The 24563-nt window shown below is 50.2% G+C and overlaps 1 protein-coding gene across 2 annotated transcripts in view; it reads left to right on the top strand.

The window, feature by feature from the left end:
* The window catches only part of MTA2 (metastasis associated 1 family member 2), a 521443-nt gene that overhangs the window by 94551 nt on the left and 402329 nt on the right, over positions 1 to 24563 (top strand). For both annotated transcript variants that reach the window (XM_085626074.1, XM_085626073.1), the window contains exon 9: positions 12269 to 12457. In XM_085626074.1, coding sequence (XP_085482200.1) covers positions 12269 to 12457 — 189 coding nt within the window. The remainder of the gene's footprint in view (positions 1 to 12268; positions 12458 to 24563) is intronic.

The raw sequence follows: 24563 nt of genomic DNA, 5'->3' as shown, positions 1-24563 counted from the left end.
GGTGGGGTTGGTTGGTTGGTTGGGTTGGGTGGGGTTGGGTGGGGTTGGTTGGTTGGTTGGGTGGGGTTGGTTGGTTGGGTGGGGTTGGTGGGTTGGTTGGGTGGGGTTGGGTGGGGTTGGTTGGGTGGGGTGGGGTTGGTTGGGTGGGGTGGGGTTGGTTGGGTGGGGGTGGGTGGGGTTGGTTGGTTGGGTGGGTGGGTGGGGTTGGGTTGGGTTGGGTGGGGTTGGTTGGTTGGGGTGGGGTTGGTTGGTTGGTTGGGTGGGATTGGTTGGGTTGGGTTGGGTTGGGTGGGGTTGGTTGGTTGGTGGGTTGGGTTGGGTGGGGTTGGTTGGGTTGGGTTGGGTGGGGTTGGTTGGTTGGGTTGGGTGGGGTTGGTTGGTTGGTTGGGTTGGGTGGGGTTGGTTGGTTGGGTTGGGTGGGTGGGGTTGGTTGGTTGGTTGGGTTGGGTTGGGTGGGGTTGGTTGGTTGGGTTGGGTTGGGTTGGGTTGGGTTGGGTTGGTTGGTTGGGTGGGGTTGGTTGGTTGGTTGGTTGGTTGGGTGGGGTTGGTTGGTTGGTTGGTTGGGTGGGGTTGGGTTGGTTGGGGTTGGTTGGTTGGTTGGGTTGGTTGGGGTTGGTTGGTTGGGTGGGTTGGTTGGGGTTGGTTGGGTGGGGTTGGTTGGTTGGGGTTGGTTGGGTGGGGTTGGTTGGTTGGGGTTGGTTGGGTGGGGTTGGTTGGTTGGGTTGGTTGGGGTTGGTTGGTTGGGGTTGGTTGGGTGGGGTTGGTTGGGGTTGGTTGGGTGGGGTTGGTTGGTTGGTTGGGTTGGTTGGGGTTGGGTGGGGTTGGTTGGTTGGTTGGGTGGGGTTGGTTGGTTGGTTGGGTGGGGTTGGTTGGTTGGTTGGGTGGGGTTGGTTGGTTGGGTGGGGTTGGTTGGTTGGGTGGGGTTGGTTGGTTGGGTGGGGTTGGTTGGTTGGGTGGGTGGGTGGTGTTGGTTGGTTGGTGGGTTGGGTTGGTTGGTTGGGTGGGGTTGGTTGGGTTGGGTTGGTTGGTTGGTTGGTTGGGTGGGGTTGGTTGGTTGGGTGGGGTTGGTTGGTTGGTTGGGTGGGGGTTGGTTGGTTGGTTGGGTGGGGTTGGTTGGTTGGTTGGGTGGGGTTGGTTGGTTGGGCTGGTCTTGGGTTGGGTGTGGGTGGGGTTGGTTGTTGGTTGGGGGTGGGGTTGGTTGGGGGTGGGTGGGTGGGGTTGGTGGGGGTGGGTGGGTGGGGTTGGTTGGGTGGGGGTGGGTGGGTGGGGTTGGGTGGGTGGGTGGGTGGATGGGGTTGGGTGGGTGGGTGGGTGGGTGGGGTGGGTGGGTGGGTGGGGTGTGGTTGTGGGTGGGTGGTGGGTGGGGTGTGTGGGTGTGCGGAAAGAGGAGAAAGCACGTAAGTCAAACAGGCGCAGCAAAGCATTAACACAACAACAAAACAAACAAGATCACTTAGCGAAGACTGAGTGCTGATAATGGATACACACAGCCCATCATTTTAAGAGTTCGATTGCAGCCAATGTGCACTCAAACCTGCCCCCTCCTTGTGAGTTGCACCCCATATTTCATGAGTTGTAACTGCTGCACCCACCATAGCGCTTTGAGATCTAAAGTGCTACATAGGTTCAATCGATTAACCAGTCTCCAACATGCTGTGCTTTTAAAGAGAATGTGCCAAAAGTTTCCAGCTTCCTCATGTTCTCATGAAAACGCCAACGAAAGGACTCCCTGAATGGTGCAACCGACGACACACAACTGTTCTTTTCATTTAAGGAGCGGTCCGCTGAGGCTTTCAAGAACTTTATAGGCTGCCTGCGTGACATAGCCATTTGGATGAACGCTAACAAATTAAAGCTTAACGCTGGAAAGACCGAAGTCATGTTCTACGGTACGGGCTTTGCCCCCGATGCGGATCTATGGTGGCCAGGGGAAATGGGACCATCACCCCCCCCCCCCCCCCCCCGCTAATTGCATTCGCAATTTAGGAGTATGGTGGGAGTCTGATTTCTCTCTCCTTGCCCAAATTCAGCAGGTCTCCGCAACCTGTTTCAGAAAATTAGAAAACTTAAGGAAAATTCTGCACCTCCTCCCGGAAGATTGCCGGAAAATAGTAGCCCATGCCACAGTCACATCCAGGCTGGACTACGCAAATGGCCTTTATCTAGGTCTCCCCAAATACGCTATCCACCGCCTCCAGCTGGTTCAGAATGAGACTGGTTCACCGAATCCCTTTCCGACACCATGTCTCTCCGCATCTCCGGTTGCTCCATTGGCTACCGGTCGAGGAAAGAAATATTTTTAAGGCAATGACCCTGGCCTATAGGGCCTTGCACGGCAATTGCCCACGCTACCTGAAGGACAGATTATGCCCCTACAAGCAGAATCGGGCGTTGCGTTCTAACTCTCAGAATCTGCTACACTCCTCCCGTTTCAGAAAATCACGTCTGGGTGGTAGATCCTTCACGGCCAAAACTACCACACTGTGGAACCATCTGCCTAGCCATTTACGGCTGGCAATTTCAGAATCCTGCTTTCGTAAAGCCCTGAAAACATGGCTCTTCGGCTCCGCTTAAGGGCTTAGGAGGCCGGTCTTCTCACTTTTGTATGTCAATCTAGCTTCTACTGTTATAGCGCCGGGACACCCCTGTTTGGGGTAGCTGTCGCGCTTTACAAGCTTCAGTATTATTATTATTATTGTTGGTTCTAAAATAAAAAAACTATATATTTTGATACAAAACCATTGGCCTAGAGTTTAGTTCTTGAGTATGTAAGACCATTTGCTGACTTACTGCTCGACCAAGCTACCATGTTAGACAGTAAGGTTATATCTAACTTTAGCCTCTGCCAAACCTCTGGGGATTGTGGACTCTGTGCACACTGTACCTATTATATAGAGTATATACAGAGCCACTTTCTTACAGGGGGGGTGGAGGGGGCTCCAGGAAAGTGCCCCTTCATCCATGGTTGCGCCCCCCCACACTTTTTTAGTCTCTCTCTCTCTCGCGCTCTGTGTGTCTCGCGCTCTGTGTGTCTCGCGCCCACCCTGTGTGTCTCGCGCCCACCCTGTGTGTCTCGCGCCCACCCTGTGTGTCTCGCGCCCACCCTGTGTGTGTCGCGCCCACCCTGTGTGTGTCGCGCCCACCCTGTGTGTTGCGCGCCCACCCTGTGTGTTGCGCTTTTGTGCAGACAAAAGTGAAGTTGGCATGGCACACATCCCAGTGTGCCATGCATATACTGCCTCTGGTATACGTAAGCCACCCCTCTAGCAGAGTGCACTATACCATTGGTGAGGGTACAGTGGTATGGGCCCTGTACCCCTACAGTGCCCAAGTTTTAAGTGCAGTTCAGCCATAAAGAGTATATGGTCTGGGAGTTTCTCATTATGAACTCCTCAGCTCAAAAAAGGCTGTACTGAAAACTGAGAAGTTTGATATCAAACGTCTGAGCACATTAACCCACACTGATGCCAGTGTGGAATTTAATGTAAAATGCACTCGGAGGGCATCTTAGAGATGCAACCTGAAAAATTACCTGACCTAGTGTCTTGGATGACTGACTTTTCGCCACCTGCCACCACCAGACCGGTTTCTGGACCCCTAGGTCGAGAGCCTCCTGCGCTCGGGGTCCTAAAACAAAGCAAGTCCTGGGCAGAGGTGCCAAGCCCCTCCCCTCCGGATGGCCAGGGTTCACGAAGGGGAAGCTTCAAAGGCTTGCCGCCTTTGTGAGCTTCCCCAGACGTTTGCTGCTCCCAGAAACTGGCCCCCACTTTGGGTGGGAGAATCGGCGGGAAGACCAAGATAGGAGGAGCGGTGTGCCCGCATTTGCCAATCCCATCCCTCAGGTGGGAGAGGGGAGGCTAGGCACAACACAACTCAGTTCCGCCATAGTTAAGATGGGGGCACCCAGCCAACCAGACTGATGCTTATGCCCCCCTCCCACTGGAGGGTGGCATAATAGAGGGAGTACCCACCACAAGGAAGGAACCCATTGGTCCCAACCTTTACCTGCCTGAAATGCCCCTAAATTTATTCTTTAGGGGCAACCCTGAACCTTGCCTCCTCCGACAACAGTAAACAAGGATGACAGAAGAGCCATGCTGAAGGAAGAAGAGGAGGACACCAGCTGACTTGGCCCCAGCCCTACTGGCCTGTCCCGACCTCCTCCAGCGTAATTCCGGTGTGTCCTGCAGCCAGCCACCTCCCAAAACCCAGAGGACCTGCCCTGCCTTCCCCAACCAGACTGTCTCCTGTGAGCACCGGATTTGCACACCGATAGACTCTGGCTCCGGGCAGATCCGTGAGTCAGCACCCAACTGCAGGAGGTGGTCTCCTCCTGACCTGGGATCTGGTGATCCCTGATTTGCCTAGAGTCTTCTGACGACGGCTGCATCCCCTTTCTGGAGGATCCCCCGACAGGAGCCGGTAAGAAAAACCCGACGCCAAAAGACACCCCTGCACCCGACGTCCCACAGCCTTAGGTTGCTCAACCGACTGTGTCCCGGCATTCCACCACATCCCAACTTTTCTCTCCAACCGGTGGTCGCCTCCAGAAGATCTTCGTGCCCGAGCCTGCAGTGTTTGTTCCAACCAGAGAATCCCCATTGAAAGTAACAGGGCACCCAGCGCCAAAACAGCACCCTGCACCCGGCCGCCCTAGTGCCTCTGTGGGTGCATATTGGGTGCTAATTTGAACCCCCTTTTGCCCTGAGCTTATGTCCCTGGACTTTGCATCCTCAACCCTGTGGCCTGCTCATGAGCAGCCACCAACCAGAGGCTCCCTATCCCCCATTGGACAACATTGGGCCTCTGCACCCAGCCTCCCTAGTGCCGCTGGGGTGCTTTGAGAGTGCATCCTTTACCCTGGGGATACCCTTATTCTAACCCCAGAAAACCAAAGTGCTTACCGTTAAACCGATAACTTCATTTCCTCCCATTGTATGAAACCTTAAACTGTATATGTACCAAAACTGACTGACTTACCTTTTATCTAGCAAATCTCCCAGTGTGATATCTAGGCATATCACACTGAGTAGAAAAAGTAACTTAAAGTAATCTGAACTGTAACTTACAAAGTAATCTCAATAGTAACTGAAAAGTAATTCCAACTGTTTTATGAACAAGTCACTTACCTGTATTCAATCCAATTGCATTCAACTGCATTCAAACTGTATTTAACTGCATTATTCTTGCTAAGTACTGTGAGAAAGTGGCTCTGTATATACTGTTCCCAAATAGTTACAGTGGGTACAGAGTCCACAGTCCCCAGACGTTTGGCAGAGGTTAAAGTTAGATATAACCTTACTCTCTAAAGCGGTAGCTTGGTCGAGCAGTAAGGCAGTATCAGAGGACAGTGTAAAGCATTTGTTGTACACAGTCAGCAAATGGTCTCTCACACTCAAGAACTGAACTCTAGGCCAATGGTTTATATACAAAAATATGGTTGTTTTATTTTAGAACCAACAATAGGTATTAAAAAATACTTTCTCAGAATGAGATGCTTTAGTTAAATACTTTTTGCAATATGCAATTGACTTTTATAGGTAATAGTTACAGGTTGTTGCAATAGGCAACACAATTTCAAACACAATAATACTTTGAGCTCAACGGGAGTTTTGCAGCGTGAATCTTTCTGGATTCACTATGCTGTGCATTATTCCGCCATCTAGTGGTTGGGTCCGGAATTGTAGTATTTCTTCTTCTTTTCGAGGAATTCGAAGCGCCGAACACACCTGAACCTGAAGAGGAACAGGAAGAGGACCTGTACTACGGGACAGGCGAAGGGAAGAAGATGAGACTTACCAAGAGTTGACTTCGGAGGCTCAAGACTTGCCGTGGGAAGATCTCGACGCCGAATCACCGGAAGAGGGCGTAGATTCATATCCGTCGAGGCCTTCGCCGCCGGACGACATAGTGATCTACAATCAAGTCATCAAAAGGGCGGCTGAGACGTATGGAGTGCAGTTAGAGGAAGGGAAACCCCAGTCTTGCTTCCTCTTGGAGATCTTGCTGCCTTCACAAACTAAGAGCCAGTTCCTGCCCATGCTCCCAAGTGTGCTGGACCAGGGGAAGGAGGCATTCAAAGAGCCTGCCATGTGTAGAGCTGTGACTCCACGGGCAGAGAAAAAATATAAACATTCTTCAAAGGACCCCATGTACATCAGAGGGTCAGTACCAGCCGACTCCATCATTACATCCACAGCTCGAGAAAGAGCAAATATACCCACAAACTCTGGCCCTCCACCAGACAAAGAAAGCAAGAGGATGGACATGATAGGTAGGAAGATGGAAAGGAGTACAGCCATACAATGGCGCATCACCAACCCCAATGCGCTCATCAACAGACACGCATACCAACACTGGGAAGAAGTGGGAGAACTCTAGCACGTACCAGAACAATACCAGAGAAGAGCAAGCCATCTGGTAGAAGAGGGGAAGAACATGGCTAATACATGTTTAAAGTCAGTCCTGGACGCAGCAGAGACATCAAGCAGGCAAATGATGCTGGGGATCACAGAAAGGAGACATGCCTGGTTAAGAATTTCTGGTTTCAAGAATGAGGTCCAAAACAACATCCTCAACACACCCTTCAACGGGGAACAACTGTTTGGAGCACCAGTTGACAAAGTTGAACCAGCTGAAGAAAGGTAACGAAACAGCTAGATCTATGGGGGCGCTGCAGTTCAGAGGTATGAGAAGAGGAACACCTTCCAGGAGACCGACAGGCAGAGAAAATCATCAGCCTGGGGCAACACACCAAACCAGCCAGCAAAGTTATCAAGGGGGTAACCAGGGACAGTAGCAAGGACAGCAGCAGCAAAACTGGCAGTACCAGCCCAGAGGACAATCCTTTCGAGGGCACGGACGAGGAAGGGGTAACGGCCAGAGGGGAAGTCAGCCTCCCACAGGAAAGTGACTCACCAGCAGAAACCACGCACTCCTGGATGAGACCTCAGGAAGTGCTGAAAGAGACAGGACAAAAAACTGCAAAAAATCAAACTTCAACAGCTCCTCCAACACACATCACCGGTAGGAGGCAGATTAAGACACTTCCTCCAGGAGTGGAGGAAAATAACATCAGACAAAAGGATATTGAACCTCATACAATATGGGTACTGTATAGACCTGGAATGGCCACTGCAAAACAGAAGGCCAAAGGTCAGAGTGCACACAGCAAAAGAGCTGACACACTTGAGGGAAGAAGCAAGAGAATTGCTAAAGAAAAGAGCCATATAACTAGTGCCACAAAAACAAAGGAACAAAGGGGTATACTCAACCTACATCCTCATACCAAAGGTAGATGGAATATTACGTCCAATTCTAGACATCCGATTCCTAAACGGGTTAATAAAAACTCAAGAGTTCAAGATGACCTCCCTCCAAGAGGTCATACCTCAACTACAAAGAGGAGACTACATGGCAACTATAGACTTAAAGGACGCCTACTTGCACATCCCCATCAACAGCAAACAAAAACACCTCGGGTTTACAATAGGCACAAATCATTACCAGTTCACAGTGCTAGCTTTCGGACTAAAATCAGCACAGAGAGTCTTCACAAAATGTCTGGCGGCAGTAGCAGCATACTTTAGGAGGAAGGGGATACATGTATACCCATACCTCGACAACTGGCTGGTAAAAGCAAGCTCATACCACATGTGCAGGAAGCGCATAGAGAGAGTGATACAGACGCTGGCCCAACTGAGGTTTTCGATCCATTGGGGGAAAACGTCAATAGAACCAGAAGAACTGAAGAGGTTCTTAGGAGCAGAAATCAACACCATACAATGCACAGTGATTCCATGTGCAAAGAGGACTCTGGCTATGTGCAAGGAGACGCGTCTTTACTGCAAGGGGCAAGCTCTGACAGTGAGGACTGTGAGCAAAGTGATGGGGATGATGGCATCATGCATACATTCGGTACCAAATATTCGCCTACACATGAGGCCATTCCAAGAATGGATCCAGCAGCAATGGCCACAAGCGACAGGGAGTTGGGAGGATCACACAAACAGTACAGCAAGAAATAGCGTGATGGAACCAGAAGAACTTAGCACAGGGGAGATCATTCACACAACCAACTCCAACTGTAACCATTACAACAGACTCCTCCCAGTAGGGGTGGGGAGCGCACAAAAACAACCTCAAAGTAAGGGGGTTGTGGGGACATCAGGGTGCAATAAAGCACATCAACTACCTAGAACTCCAGACAGTGTTCCTAGCCTTAAAGGCCTTTCAGAAACTGCTGTACGGGAACAGAGTACCGATACAAACAGACAATACAACTACCATGTTCTACATCAACAAGCAAGGAGGGACAACTCAGTGACACTCTCACGGCTAGCGCAGGAAATATGGAGATGGGCAATCCCCAGAAGGATAGACCTGTTAGCAATACATCTACCAGGGAAGGACAATGTAGAGGCAGACTGGCTCAGCAGACAGGCATCAGCATCCCACGAATGGGAGACCAATCAACAGAAAATCCAGAAGGTATTACACAAATGGGGGACTCCACAAATAGACCTCTTTGCAACACACCAAAATGCAAAATGCCAAAACTTCGCATCCAGAGTACCGTCCAAACAGTCCCTGGGGAATGCGCTATGGATAAGCTGGTCAGGGACATTTGCATACGCTTTTCCACCAATACCACTACTACACAGAGTGCTGAACAAGTGCAGATTCAGCAGCATGACGCTCATCCTGATAGCACCCCAATGGGCCAGGCAAACCTGGTTCTCACAAATCCTGGAGATGTCTCAAACGCACGCACACAGGTTCCCCGCCAGGAAGGACCTGCTAACTATGCAAAACGGAAGAGTACTACACCCAGAACCAGAAAGCCTCAGCCTAGCTGCATGGCTCCTGAGGACCTAGAGTTCGCACACCTCAAATTACCGGCAAGTACGATGGCGGTACTCAGAGAGGCAAGAAGACCCACCACAAGGAAGTGCTACGTAGCAAAGTGGAAGAGATTCACCGAATGGTGCATTAGAGAAAATCTGCAAACAAAGATTACTACGGAATCAACAGTACTAAGATACTTAACGCAGCTACTGCAAAATAAGCTAAGCTACACGTCCCTAAGGGTCCACTTAGCGGCAATTGTGGCTTACACAAGAGGGGAAACTGTGAAGTTTCTTCACATCACAGGTGGTAAAAAGATTCCTAGAAGGTGCAAAAAGGACCCTCCTCCAGGCAGAATGCCAGTACCAGCATGGAACCTCAATGTAGTGCTCACACAGCTAATGAAAGCACCATTTGAGCCTATTCACAAAGCTACACTGCATATGCTCACACTGAAGACAGCCTTCCTAGTGGCTATCACATCACTACGAAGAGTAAGTGAATTGCAAGCGTTAACGCTCCAAGAACCCTACCTACAAATACACAGTGATAGGATTGTCATGAGAACGGACCCGCATTTCATGCCAAAGGTGGTGTCTAAGTTCCACATCAACCAGACAGTTCAAATACCAAGTTTTTTCCCAAAAAACCATTCACGAGCACAGAAAGAGCCTTACACACACTGGACGCCAGGAGGGCAGTGATGCACTATATGGAAAGGACAAAAGAATGCAGAAAAACAAAGCAATTCTTACCCTCTGTTGATCGCGGTTGGGGAAGGGGGTACCTGGTTCCGAGGCTGCAGGCGTCGTCGGGAGCCTCGAGGTGAGTCCTTGGGTGCCAGATTCGGGGTCACAATCGCCGGGGGGACGTTCTCTGGGTCTTTGTTCACTCCGGCACAGGCCAGGCTTGGCGGGTGCAGAGTGTGCAGAGTTCGCGGTTCCGGGCTGATGCCAGGGGTTAGAACTTGCATTGAGCAGAGCCACTGCTCATGGGAGTCCCAGATACTCAGTCACAAGGTTGCCAGGTCCTCCGGGGTTTGTGAGGTTGCTGGCCACTAGAGGTGCCGGGATGTAGCAGGAGCAGGTTCGAGGGTCGACAGGCCGGTGGGGCTGGGGCCAAAGCAGTTGGTGTCTTCCTCTTCTTAGCAGCTGCACGGCAGGTCTTCTTTCTCCTTGCTCTTCTTTGCTTTTTCGGAATCTGGAATCTAAGGAAGGTTCAGGGTGCCCCTAAATACTACCTTTAGGGGCGTTACAGGTAGGTAAAGGGCAGGGACCAATGGGTCCCTGCCCTGCAGTGGTACACCCCCTATTCTGCCACTCTCCTGTGGGAGGGGGGCAGTAGCCTAGTCCTGATTGGGCAGGGCTTCTCATCTTCAAGATGGCGAGACCCCGGAGATGTGCTTCACCTCGCCTCCGCCACCTGAGAGGTGGGGTTGGCAGAGGCTGACACATCCCCTGTCCTTACTTGGGGTTTCTGGCCAGTCTTCCCGCCAGAGTGGGGGTCAGAACCGGTGGGGGCCAGTTGCGGAGTACAGCAAGTGGCCTTGAGAAGCTCCCAAAGGCGGCATGCCTTTGAAGCTTCCCCCTGCCAATCCTGGGGGAGGAGACCTAGCACCTCGCCTAGGATGTGCATTGTTGCAGGCCCAGGAGTTCTGGAGCTCTCCACCCAGGGGTCCAGCAACATGTCTGCTGTGTGGCAGCCTAGGCAGCCTCTCAGACCAGACGTGGATTGTAGATTAGGTTTCAGGGGGCATCTCTAAGGTGCCCTCTGTAGTGCTTTGTACTTTAAATCTCACACTGGCATCAGTGCGGGTTTAATGTGCTGAGAAGTTTGATTCCAAACTTCAGTCTTCAGTTTTGCCATTATGGTGCTGTGGAGTTCGTGTTTGACAAGTTTCTTAGCACCATATGCTCTTAAATGGCAGCACTGCACTTACAGTGCCCAGGAATTGACCTGGGTAATGTAGGGGCACAGGGCTCATGCTCCTGTGCCCACACCACTGGCATAGGGCACCCGGCTAGAGGGGTGGCTGATGTATGCCAGGGCAGTGTAGATTGTGGGCATGGCACACAGGGATGTGTGCCATGCCGACTTTGTTTTGTCTTGTACCCAGACACTCAGCCTGCAAGTGCAGTGTGTTTCTGTTGGGGTACAGGGCCTCTAAGGGTAGCACAAAAAGTGATGCAGCCCTTAGAGGCCTTCCTTGGTCACAAGGCCCTGGGTAGCTAGGGTACCATTTACCAGGGGCTGACATGTGGCCAGGGTTTGCCAATTTGGGTTTGAGGTTTATAGGGAGGGAACATAGGCTCTGGGCACCTGATTGGCAGGAGTCCAGGGCACACTCAGTCAAAGTACATTCAGCAATTCAGCAAAAAGTGGGGGCATACCTGGCAAGAAAGATGGCACTTTCTCACACAGGGGCACTCGGGCGGCTGGGTGCAGGGTGCTTTTGAGCCGTCGGGCACTTTCTCACAAGTACTATTACACTTGACCTGTCCAAGGCCTGGCTTGGTTTTTGAAATAAAATACAGCTAAATATTATTTTTATACAAAACAAATTGGTCAGAGTTTCGTCTTTGAGTGTGTGAAATCACTGCTTGCCTGAGTGTGTACAATAAATGCTTAACACTAACCTCTGATAAAGCCTTACTGCTCGCCCCCACTACCACAAATAGAGAGAGTAAGGTATTATCTACTTTACCCTCTGCCTACCTTTGGAGATCCACTGGACTTTGTGCACACTATACCTTACTTTGGTATAGTATATACCGAGCCAGCTTCCTACGAGGGCGCTCCAGCAATATCTATTAACTAGCCCCCTGCCCCTACTCCATCCACCATTTCTTGCCTGCTTGTGCCGCTCCCCGGTGTGTTACCTGGGGGCTTCAGTGTATTTCCATGGCTCTGTGTAGACCTTTGTTGTTCTCTTAATCTGTGTTCATTTTTTTTTTGGGTTGACACTGCAAGTTCATTTGTGAACTTGTGTATGTTTCTTGGGATTACATTGCTAGATCTCCCTCCAGTGCATATTTGATTTTCCTCTGTTTACCGTCGATTCATTAGCTCTTTACCCCCCATGTATATTTACATTTCATGTATATTTCTTAACTCTCCATATCCTCACTTCCCCCACATTGATGCATTCCAAGAATGTTACAATTTTTCTTTCCTGTGTTCCCTGATCTTTTCGAACCCTTTATTCCATTATATTCCATGGTTCCAATTGTGGAACTGAACCACATCGACAGGCCTGCCCACCTCACTGCTTCTCAGATCCTCTTTTATTGCTTGGAGAGAGCATGCGCTGGGCTGCAGTTTCTAAACCGTTCTGTTTTGTCCTAGTGGTCAACAATGTGCTCGCAGAGTATGTCAATGTGAACAATAAGGTCTGTTTTTTATTTCAATTTGCTCCTCCCAGTTCCATGCCATGGACACCCTGCAGAAGAACGGCTATGACCTGGCCAAGGCCATGTCGACGCTAGTGCCACAGGGAGGACCAGTGCTGTGCAGAGATGAGATGGAAGAGTGGTCTGCCTCAGAGGCCATGCTGTTTGAAGAAGCACTTGAGAAGTATGGCAAGGACTTCAATGACATCAGACAGGACTTTGTGAGTATGTGAGGTCTAAAGGGCTGTTGTAGGGCAGTGTTCGGCATTATGCAAAGGGTGATCAACCACTTTTTTTTTCCAGACTTCATTTAAAGATTTTATGGCACAGATTAGATGCACATGATAATTGCACTCAGTTTCTTTTCTTATTGTCTTACTGTAACACAGCTGGTTGAAATATTGATACTCCTTTTCAGGCCCCAGGCCCAATCCCCTCTGAACTCTCCTTTTTTCATAGTCCAATTCCCCTCAAGGTCTTCTATTCCCAAGGCATTTAAAACATTTCATCACTATCTGATATTTCTGATTCAGAATATGTCGCCTATATCTGACATTTGTAGACTGAGCTCACCATTGTTGTATGTCCTGGTCCAACCCTGTGGTGGTCTGCATTTTTGATGCAAGTGTGGAAAAAGGCCCAATATTTTTCAGAATAACTTGTTCTGTTTCTCAGCTTAACTGTTAGTTTTTCCATGACGTATACATATCATAACTTGGACCACCACATATTTCGCACAGGAATCTGGGAAGCTTCCAAAAGTGGTCTATAGTGCGCCTTGTGTCTAATAGCATATGCGTAAGGAGGCTGTTAGTGACCGTACTAAGAGCTATTCAGAGTCGCTAATCAGCATAGCCAGTCATTCTAACTTAAGCGCAATCACAGTTCTAATTTGGTCTGTAGTTTTCCAAAAAGCTTGTAGATTACTTAATGCTACCATGTGTGCCATTGTTCCACTTTTATTACACCATCTCCAGCTGAGCTCATCTTACTCAAAAACATCATATAGACGAGCTGGGGTTAGGTATTGATGCACCAAAAATGTTGACCTTATTTCTTTTTGCTGGCTAACTTTTGACATTGTAGGTGCCCTGATCTTTTATATTCAGCCATGATTCTTCAGTGATTTTTAGTTCTAATCCTGTTTCCCAAGCAGCTATATTTGTGGGTTTGGTTAATTATGTCAAATTCCCCAATTGTTCTAGGATGTGAGAAGGTGGTTCTTACCATCTTATCTGCCCAAATGTTTTGCTTTTTATCACCAGTTTTGACCTTTTACTGTGGGGGAGCCTCATAACCTGTGACTCTCCCACGGTAAACTCATGGTAAAATGGACTGTGCGTGTTTACCACCAGTATCTGCCTTTTAATATGAGGCTGCTGTGACGCAGCCAGGGTAAAGGGCACTTAGCTGGGCTGCACGTGGGAGACTCCTGTCACATGCAGCCCAGAAACTGCGCCCAGGTAGCCTGGTGCAGAAGGGGCTAAGCAGAATTGGGTAGTGACCAGAGATAGGCCTTGTAATGTAGGTATACATGTGAGAGATATTCTGTGTGCTTTACTGTTTGACTGTAGCAACATTCATTATATGCCTATGGTAATGACTGTCTTACGGCATAGATCCAATCCTCTTTGGGGTAGAGACTTCAGAGTCACACCAATGTAGACTGTAAACCTGTATAAAAATAACAGCTCTGTTCAGTCTAAAAGCATATCTGTCTTTCTAAGGTGAAATCTGGCTCCCCTTTAGATCCTATGCCTACTACCATTCTTGGCCACCTTGCACCTGCTCCCCTCCTTGTGATTCAAGAATTGCTTAATGCCTCTCTTCGGGAGTCCACTGTTCCCGTGGAATGGAAGAGGGCCATGGTGATCCCTCTTCTGAAAAAACCTGGGGCAGATCCTAAAATTTCTGCTAACTTTCGGCCTATTTCCCTGCTACCCTTGTTTTCAAAAATCTTGGAGAAACATGTTAACATTCATCTAACTGCCCATGTAGAGGCAACAGGCTATCTTCATTCCTCTCAGTCAGGCTTCCGCGCGAACTTCTCCACGGAAACTGCCCTACTAGGGGTTACCGAGACTTTACGTGCTCATCTGGATCAAGGCGAAACTATGGCGCTGATCCTGCTTGATTTGAGCGCCGCCTTTGATACGGTGTCCCATTCTATTCTTCTCACCGCACTAAAAAATGCTGGGGTGGCTGGGTCTGCTTTGTCCTGGCTAGCCTCGTTTTTGTGTCAGCGCTCATTTCAGGTTTGTTCATCAAGTTGCTCCTCCTCTATTCGGGCATCTGCCTATGGGGTTCCCCAGGGGTCCACGCTAAGCCCTATGCTTTTTAACATCTACGTACGACCCCTGGCCTCGATTGTGGAGGAGGCGGGACTATCCCTCTACTCTTACGCAGACGATAAGCAGATCATCTTCTCCCTATCCTCAAACAAGGAGTGTTCCTTTTCAACACTGCCGGAGGGACTTGGTCGCGTGGCTGAATGGATGCAGGCGAATCTATTAAAACTCAACGGCGATAAAACCGAAATAGTTATATTGGGCAAGGACAAACATCTCTGGGGCCCGAATCACTGGCCCTTGGTAATGGGCCCACTACCCCAACCGGTTATGCATGTACGCAACCTGGGCTTCTTGCTGGACGATTCTCTATCTATGCGTCAACAAGTTGTCAGCATCTCAGCCACCTGTTTTACCATCTTAAGGTGGCTCCGTAAAATCCTCTGGCTACTTCCCATTTGAACAAGACGTACCGTGGTCCAAGCACTTGTCACCTCTCGCCTCGACTATGGTAATGTACTTTATCTGGGTTGTAGCCAGGAGGTACGTAAGAAGCTCCAGTTGGTGCAGAATTCTGCCGCCCGGCTCCTTTGCAAGGTCCCTAAGAGATCTTCCATCTCTCCTTGTCTGCGGGACTTACATTGGCTGCGTATAGAGAGCCGTATTAAATTTAAGGCTCTTTGCTTTATGTTTAAAATTAAACAAGGCTCGGCACCTCTGTACCTAGGTTCATTGGTCCATCCCTGTGCCCCTTCCCGTGCCCTTAGATCAGCCTCTCGGGGTAATTGCGTGATCCCCAGATTCAGACTGGTTAGAATGGGGGGCTGCTCCTTCTTTCACCTTGCCCCTAAGCTTTGGAATTCACTTCCTGTCTCTTTAAAATCTCAATCTATTTTCACACAGTTCCGTAGGGACCTGAAAACTTGGCTCTTCTCTCAGTAGACAGTTCTCAGTTGGTCTTTCCATCTATGGCGCCGGGAGACCCCATGGTGGGTAGCTGTGCGCCCTATAAATTTAATTACAATTACAATATCTATACAGCTTGTCCCTGGGTTGAGACCAGATGGAGGCAGGGAGCACCGTCATGCCCCACCCACCTACTGCAAAGCTGAGAGGGGGCCCAGGACGGTGGCTTAAGTTTGGTGGTGGAGGGGGGGTCGCACTCCCCCTGGCAACCCGGAAGGCTGCAGCACCACATGCATCTGTCCACAGGAGTGGGCAGACCAAAGTGAAGCGCCGGCTCCTGCAGCATCGCCCAATTGTGCTTCCCGTGTGGTGAACCTGGGGGCTGACCTCCCCTAGTTCTTGCCAACGCCTTGGGCACAATGAAGGCAATGGTTGTGGCGTGAGGTTGCACTAAATAAAAGAAATGAGGAAAAGAAAATGCTCAGCGGCTCTCCCCAGCGTGCCTCATGCACTACTAAGCTGGAGGAATGCCCCATAAAGCCATGTGACTCAACATTTCCTTACAAAAATTGCTCTTTTTGGCTTTGTGGTGGCTCCATTAGAGCTGTCTCACCACCAAAGGAATGCCCAAGATGTGGGGGAGCTACAGGAACTACAGTCTTCCACCAGCCCCCCCCCCCCCCCCCACCCACATACATACACACACACTGCAGTTACAAAGTCCCCACCCTCAGTTTAGGGGGACATTAAAAAGATAGCTCCTCAAGGGTTTCACATTGTTGTAAAGCGGTCTGTTTTTCTGGAACTTTTGTTGAACAGCTTGGAATGATGTGCCGTCTGGGGGCAAAGGTTATGGCTGCAACCAGTTGTGGGCTGAAAATGGTTAATGTGAGCTTTTCATGTTAAGGGACCCCCTCCATGGGTGAAAGATGGTAATTACACATGTACATTTATCAAAGTGATGTCCTTTAGGGACTATTCGCAAGAATGCTGTAATGTTTGATAAGTGTTGATGCTGTAAACACCCTCTAGGGGTGAGAACTATAATTGCATGAATGTTCTGATTATAATTGTGTTGCCCACAGGGCCTATGCTGAAAGTGGCATTTCATGCTACAAGTAACTTTGACACAAATCACCTACACATGAATAGACATATTCTCTAGTGAATGCTTTAAGTAATGATGCTGACAACCACTCCTAAACATGCTTTAGTGCCCATATGAAGTGCGCGCTCATTCAAAGGGATATTCCATTTTTGTTGCATTTCTAATCCAAGTAAATGTTCTGGCCTCTGATTTGTTGCTCGAGACCTCCCTTTGGGAGGGCTAAGAATGATTACGCAATGTCATCCCAAAAGCATTTCAATCAGCTTGTGTATATTTGTAAATTGCTGCATAGTATTGAGTAGTGTGTGTAATGCGCTTTTTCCTTTTTCAAAAGAAAATGCACAGATAGGGCAATCATTTGAGTGTTATTGTGTATCTGTGAACAGAGATTACTAGCCCACACCACCTGCCTTGAGTAAGCCCTGGACTGCTCTGCAACGCTAACTTTTAAGAGTCAAGCGCTACAATGGGCTGTTTGGTTCCCAGGGGTGGATAAGTGCTGACCCATTACTTGTGGAGCCCACACAACTAGTAACCCATTTTCCGATGTGCTTTTTTGTGTACTTTTTTCTCTTTTAAAAGAGTTTACTGTCGGAACACTAATGCCTTTGTTTCTTTTTTCTGTGTCGCCAGGTGCATTAGCTGATCATATCTTTAAGGATCGTTCCTCTGGATCTGTCAAAGTTTTTGATATGTTAAAGATATTGTTAGAGATAATCAAGTGTTGCCTATGGTTAGTTAGTTCTAATACCTTCTAGACCCTCTATCCTTCAGGCGCAGTGGGAAATATGGGTTCTTGAGAATTTGGGACAGTGGTGATTGATACTTAGCGGCATCCCCTTTCCTGACTGTTGCATTCCAGTTTTGTAGTATAATAGTGGTAGTATGCAATAGGAACTTTCCCCGGCGTGTCTGAGGGTATTGTCATGGAAGGGCATGTAACCAGTATGGTGCCAAATCTTTGCTCTACCATTGCCAATTATTTCAGACTAGGTGAGTTGGGTAAATCGTATACAGGTCTCAATTGTATTGCTTGGATGTAGCACTTTTTAGTTCGAAGCCAATGTCTGGCTGCAAAAAAACGTCTTGTTGGCATTCTGAAAGCTTTCCTGGGAATGCATTCCACCCATTGCTTACTATTGGCTTTGCAACTCACTTTTAGTGGCTTTCTATTTGCTGACTTTGTTTTAGGCTGTTCAGCATGCCTTCATCGCTTGGTGTTTCATTTTCTTCCTGCGACTTCAAAGAGAGAGGATTTATGTGGCAATCTTGTCGGGTACTGGGGAAGAGGTTTTTTTCTAGCACACAACAAAAATTAAATGTCTGTAAATGAACTGTGAATATATCAGAATTACAAAAGCACAAATTAAGTTCTTAATTTTTGTAATTCGGAAGTGAAGTGGAAACAAATATTTTTGCAGCATTAATCTTTTCCGGATTCACATATTGTGCATTATTCCGCCATCTTGTGGTTGAGTCTGGAATGCTCCTCTTGTATATTAGTCAATTTTCTCTTTCCTCTTTTTAGGTCTCTGCTGTCGACAGCAGCGCGCACGCACTGCTCTCTGTATCCGAGTGCTTGAAATCAATATGGTAGAGGAAGGAGACTTGAAGACCCGCCCCCTCTTCCCATTGGCTGGTGTCATAGCTTAGGGTAAATGCAGGCTTCTCATTGTAAAGGAGGCTGCTTACTCCCTCCTTGTTACCGCCTTGTCTCCTTTTGGCCCCACCCACCGGGATTGGATCTCTCACTTGCGGCGTGACACGGTCTCCTTCATTAGCTGGGACGCACTCTTTGACATTGTGAGCGCGGGCAGCCTGGGACAAGCTTGTTTTTAGGTCTCGCCTGGCTATCGCGTAAGCGATCGCTCAGCGAGACTCTAGTAAGGGGCTCCCAAAAGTGCACCCAAAAGCGGATTGCATGACGAGCACGCGCACAATCACGTGCATCGTGCCGCCATGCAATCCACTTTTGGGAAAGCGCTTCCGGCCACTGGCGCATGCACTGGCGACGGGCGTGCGGTTACGCGCACAATGACGAGCAGAGGCGCCATATGGCTTTCCTCTCTCGTCATGGTGCGCGCACATCGCACACCACTCGCCAGCCAGCCTGCTTTCACTTTTGCGCCTCAGTCTTGTTCTGTCTGCTCACAACCTTTTCGCATTTCTGTTGCTGTCTACCACGCTGCCTGTGCCTTCACACTGCACCCAGCTCCTGTTCCCATCTCCGCCTGCCTCTTTTCTTTACTTGTCTATCTTCTTGGCTCTGCGCCCTTCCCCCAGCTCCATCTGTCTCCTACTGGATCTCACTTTCCCGGTGTCGGATTGCCTGCTCCTCTTTTTGGTCACTCTGCACCACATCCTGTGACTACCTGCCTCCACTGCTTCCCTCTGGTTGAACGTCAGCTATACTCCATGTCTGGCCTTATTCGGGTTTTCCTGTCTCAACCTCAACCCCCCTCCCCCCCCCTCCCCCACTCTTCCTGTTTGCATGCCCCCTCATTATCTGTCGCTGTCTGAATATCAGCCATGCTCCTTGTGTCCCTATTTTTGTATTCCCCTGTCCCTTCCAATCTTCCTAATTATTTTCCGGTCTCCTCTGATCCTTCCTTGTCTGTCTGCGATTCATGTCTTTACCAGTTACACGTCTGTGCTGCTGGCCTTTGTTAACTGTGCTTATTGCCCCACTGTCTATTGTTCTTCCTTTCCATGTGTCTCACTCACCACCTGAGTGTCTCCTCGTCTACCCTTTCACCTGCCTGCAGCTTTCCATGCTTTTCTTCTGCCTCTTTTGTTTGTCTGCCCCTCTCTGTCACATACTCTGACATTCAATCAATCTCTGCCTGCCATTTTTCTCCCTGTTGTTCCACTTGCCAAGCTCCTTGTGTCTGTGAAGTCCCCTCGTTACGTATAGCTTCGGTCTTCTACTCTATCTGCCTTTCCATGATTGGACTGACTTTTTGTTATCGCGTCACTCTGCCTTTCTTCCAGTCTCCTTGCCCTCCTCTTACCCTTGTCTGTTTTTTCCCTTTCCCTTTATTCTGCCTCGTGGTGAATATCAGTCGTGCTCCAGATCTGGCCGCCTAATTTTCCTACTTCTCTTCCGGTCTGCATACGTGTTTCCCTGTCTGCTCCTCGCTTCTTTGTATCACCCCACTTGTGCCTGCTGGCCTATGTCTCTTTGTTAGACACTCTGCCTGATGCTTTTCCTGCCACTCCCTCTACTGGTCTGTGTGACTGCTGTCATCCTGTGTGCCTTCCGCTTGTTATCGATCTACCTTTTCCCGTATCTGCCTCTTTATATGACTCTCTAACACTCACTGGCCTAAAACCCTCTCTACGTGCACTCACCCTTGTCCCTGACTGCCGCTTGTCCCCGCCTGTCTTTGGTGGTCTCCGTCGGCTACTCCTTATGCCTCTTAACCTTTTTTGTTCCTATCCCTCTCTTTTGGGTTCTCCTCTTGCCCCACGCCCTGCCTTCCTCTGTGCTTTCTCCCCGTCTGCATTGCATCGGTATCAGTCATGCTCCACTTCTGCCCTTTCCGTATGTTTTCCTGTCCGTCTTCTGGTCTGTCTTTTCCCTGTCCCTGGTGATCCTTTTCCCTGCCAGTCTCCTTGCCGCTATCTTGTCTTTACCTGGCTGTTGACTGTTCCTGCTGTGTTGTCTCTTTGTACGGCACACACAGCCTGCTGCTTTACTTTACATCTGTCTCCTTTCCTGTCACTGCCTCCCTCCATGCGCTCTTCTGCTCTTCCTGTCTATTGTCTCCCTTTCACGTCCATTTGTCTCCCACCCTGCTTCTGTCGCTCTCCTATTCTCTTTTCATGTTGTTGATTGCTTGGTGTGGATTTCTTCTTAACTCGCTCTATTCACAATGCTTGTATTCCTCCTATCTCATTTTATCTGTTTGACTGCATCTCCCATCTATCTTCGCTCCTTGCGCTGTCGGCCCCATTCCTCTTGCGATCTCCCATCCCATCCCTGTCTTATCGTGTGGCTGTCGGTGATCTGATGCCTGCCTCTCTGCTCCACTGTCTCATCCTCTGGCTGCCTACAGTGGATGTCTCTCCTCTTCCCTGCTGCACGCCGCACACTACCGCACGCCGCACACTGCCGCATTACACACTGCCGCATTACACACTGCTGCGCGCCGCACACTGCTGCGCGCCGCACACTGCTGCGCGCCGCACACTGCTGCCCGCCGCACACTGCTGCGCGCCGCACACTGCTGCGCGCCGCACACTGCTGCGCGCCGCACACTGCTGCGCGCCGCACACTGCTTTTATGCGAGTTTATGCTACTGACATTGAAAATAACAATGCCTTTTATTTGTTTTAAAACCAAAACATAAATAAAAGGCATTGTAATTTTACAATGCCAATAGCTCAAACTCTTATAAATGCGAGACCTATTGCATTGCAAATGCTTGTTCATGGTGTCCGTGCGTGAGAAAACCTTTCAAGCACAATGCTGCGCGGCGAACATATGCTTACTGGTCACTAATTTACACTGTTCTGTACAAACGTGCGTGGAGACGAGCAGCACCCAGAAGAAACTTATTCTACGCAGATTGCCAATGATTTACAGCGCCTAGAGACAGAGTAGGAGTTTAGTGCTTCAATCAGCTGCCCTTTTCACTGGAACCAGCGTCTCAGCGAGCCGCCACACTGCATCAAGACTTCCAAGGAGGGACCGTGGTAGTGATACCCTCCGATGGCACTGCGTGGTGCCAGGGAGCCGGCTCATTCTACTCCGATTTGACTTTAATCAGTGTAGCAAGCGCACCAACCCACTGATCTATGTTAGGCCGTTCATTTAAATTAACCCCATCGTGCCACGCTTATTTTTGTTCTTCGTCAGACTTTGTATGTTTTAGCCGTTCCCGGATATGTCATTGATGTTTCTGCACAATCTGTGCTGGAAACAATGAGCGCTGTTCTCTTGGGTGGAATCCTCCCAGTATTAAGGGGGAGGGGGGCTCTCCAGGAGGTGTTATGGCCAGCATACCCCCTGGACTCACGCTGTCTCTCGGGGCGTTTGGAGAGGGGGGGGGAGGGGGGAGTGCGGGTGACTGTGTGGGGCGGGAGGTGGGGGTGCAGCAGAGCTGGAGGTTATATTCAGTAGCTGTAATATTCTTTAATTAAAAGACATGTCTTGTCCATTTTGGAAGGATGATAGGCGGGGTCGTCGTCATCATCATCATTAGCTTATTTTTAAAGTGCCTAATTAGCATAAAGAGTGATCCAAGCTCTTGTGAACCTAAGAGCCGCTGATTCTACTTTAATCAGTGTAGCAAGCGCACAATCACACTGATTTATGTTAGGCCGTTCATTTAAATTAACCCCCTCGCGCCACGCTTATTTTTGCGTCTTTGTCAGGCTTCGTATGTATTAGCCACACATGGAGCGACTGCCATTCCCGGATATGTCATTGAGGTTTCTGCAATGTCTGTGCTTGAAACAATGAGCCCTGTTCTCTTGGGCGGAATCCTCCTGGGATTAAGGGAGAGGGGGGCTCTCCAGGAGGTGTTATGGCCAGCATCCCCCTTGGACTCGCGCTGTCTGTCGGGGGGTGGGGTGGGTGACTGTGGGTGGGGGGCGAGAGGTAGGGAGGCAGCAGACGGGCTTCTGTAGCTGCAGTGCTCTGTGCTCTGCCTCATGCACCGGGTGCGTGGCTGCACCATTAATGACAGAGGAGGCGCTTAATTGGATAATTACACACGCACAGGAGCTGGCTCTGGTCAAGACTGCCCCGGAATGTGATACTTTGCTGATTTAAGGGTAGACTGTTCTGTCTGGATAATCAGATGAGACAGGCAAGTGACGAGGGGGGCCGAATCAATAAACGTGACAAGGCAGGAGATAAAGCAATATTACAGGCAGTGGCGAAGAGAGCAGGCGCGCTTAGTGATGCGAGTGGGGTTGGTTTGCTATCGGTTTCTTTTGCTGTTTTGCTCCTACCTTGTTCGGCCCTATAAAGAAACCCACATAAAGGATTAGTATCTGCCTGCCTGTTTACTCTTAACTGCGCTCTGTTGGACCGGGGGTGCTTCACCGCACTGCATGCTGCCCCCTATTGGAGAAACACTTGATTGTCTTGGCTAACGTTGGGGGTTGGATGTGATCTGACACAGACGGGGTTGTCAGAGAAGTCCCTGTGTTGCATAGTTCCACTATATGACGAAAGGAAAGGGGAGCAGTAGATGGCTTGCCCAGGATCACACACTGAAGGCCTGGTTCTCAAACGTAAACCTACACTTTCGTATACGTTTACGATTGTTTGTTATTCAAAATGGATTTACTTAAGGACTGCTGAGTCTCCGCACATAAAATACCTATACTTTTTAGGTCTCGCCTGAGCCAGCGCTTTAGCGCTGCTCTCGCGAGAGCTTTTGTAAAAGGGGGATCTGGAAGTGCAAACTAGTGCTTTTCAGGCCTCCAAATACAGTGCATGTGCGCTGGGCGCGCGCACCATTTGGCAGCCTGAAAAGCACTGCCTGATCACCTTCGCGGACACAGCCACCATCTGTCTCCTCCGTCACGGGTCATTAATTTGCATTCTCCTCTGCCTCCGTCCGATCACTTTAACTTTCACTTTCGTGGCTTGGCTTGTTATTATTTCATTTTGCGTCCGCCGCGCAGTCAATGCTTGTTATTTGCTTCACAACTCACGTTTTGTTTTTAATTATTTCATTTCACAGCCGCCACGCAGTCAATGCTTGTTATTTGTTGAGACCCCAGAAAGGGGAGCCTTCTCTCAGGTTTCAGAATTCTTACAGGATCGGCTGCCCTATTCCTCTGAGCTGTCACCTAGGTTACACGTGTCCCTGCATGTGTTGGCTAGTGTTGACTACCTCTAGGATTACCAGTTCAGGCCAGGGCGTGTAATGCAAACTGCTTTCAGTGGTTATATAGATTTAAAAACCTGCACAGCCAGCCCTCAGATTCTTACAATTTCCAACAGCGTGCCCTTCCCAGCATTCCAGGCTCAGGCCGGCCTCCCAGCACAGACAGCAAAGCTTTCATCTCTTCTCAGAATTAAGGGTTTCCTGAGGCGCTGCACTCCTGAACCACGCTGGTTGAAAGGGCACTGTGTTCAAAGATTCAGAAGAGGAGTGGGGCGCCCCTAGCCCCCTCTCATCCCGCTCGCCGTCCTCTCATCCCGCTCGCCGTCCTCTCATCCCGCTCGCCGTCCTCTCATCCCGCTCGCCGTCCTCTCATCCCGCTCGCCGTCCTCTCATCCCGCTCGCCGTCCTCTCATCCCGCTCGCCGTCCTCTCATCCCGCTCGCCGTCCTCTCATCCCGCTCGCCGTCCTCTCATCCCGCTCGCCGTCCTCTCATCCCGCTCGCCGTCCTCTCATCCCGCTCGCCGTCCTCTCATCCCGCTCGCCGTCCTCTCATCCCGCTCGCCGTCCTCTCATCCCGCTCGCCGTCCTCTCATCCCGCTCGCCGTCCTCTCATCCCGCTCGCCGTCCTCTCATCCCGCTCGCCGTCCTCTCATCCCGCTCGCCGTCCTCTCATCCCGCTCGCCGTCCTCTCATCCCGCTCGCCGTCCTCTCATCCCGCTCGCCGTCCTCTCATCCCGCTCGCCGTCCTCTCATCCCGCTCGCCGTCCTCTCATCCCGCTCGCCGTCCTCTCATCCCGCTCGCCGTCCTCTCATCCCGCTCGCCGTCCTCTCATCCCGCTCGCCGTCCTCTCATCCCGCTCGCCGTCCTCTCATCCCGCTCGCCGTCCTCTCATCCCGCTCGCCGTCCTCTCATCCCGCTCGCCGTCCTCTCATCCCGCTCGCCGTCCTCTCATCCCGCTCGCCGTCCTCTCATCCCGCTCGCCGTCCTCTCATCCCGCTCGCCGTCCTCTCATCCCGCTCGCCGTCCTCTCATCCCGCTCGCCGTCCTCTCATCCCGCTCGCCGTCCTCTCATCCCGCTCGCCGTCCTCTCATCCCGCTCGCCGTCCTCTCATCCCGCTCGCCGTCCTCTCATCCCGCTCGCCGTCCTCTCATCCCGCTCGCCGTCCTCTCATCCCG

The sequence above is a fragment of the Triturus cristatus genome, chromosome 9 (genome assembly GCF_964204655.1).
Source record: "Triturus cristatus chromosome 9, aTriCri1.1, whole genome shotgun sequence".
NCBI classification, from domain to species: domain Eukaryota; kingdom Metazoa; phylum Chordata; class Amphibia; order Caudata; family Salamandridae; genus Triturus; species Triturus cristatus.
The sequence above is the reverse complement of the archived record's forward strand: the minus strand, read 5'-3'. Positions and strand labels throughout refer to the sequence as shown.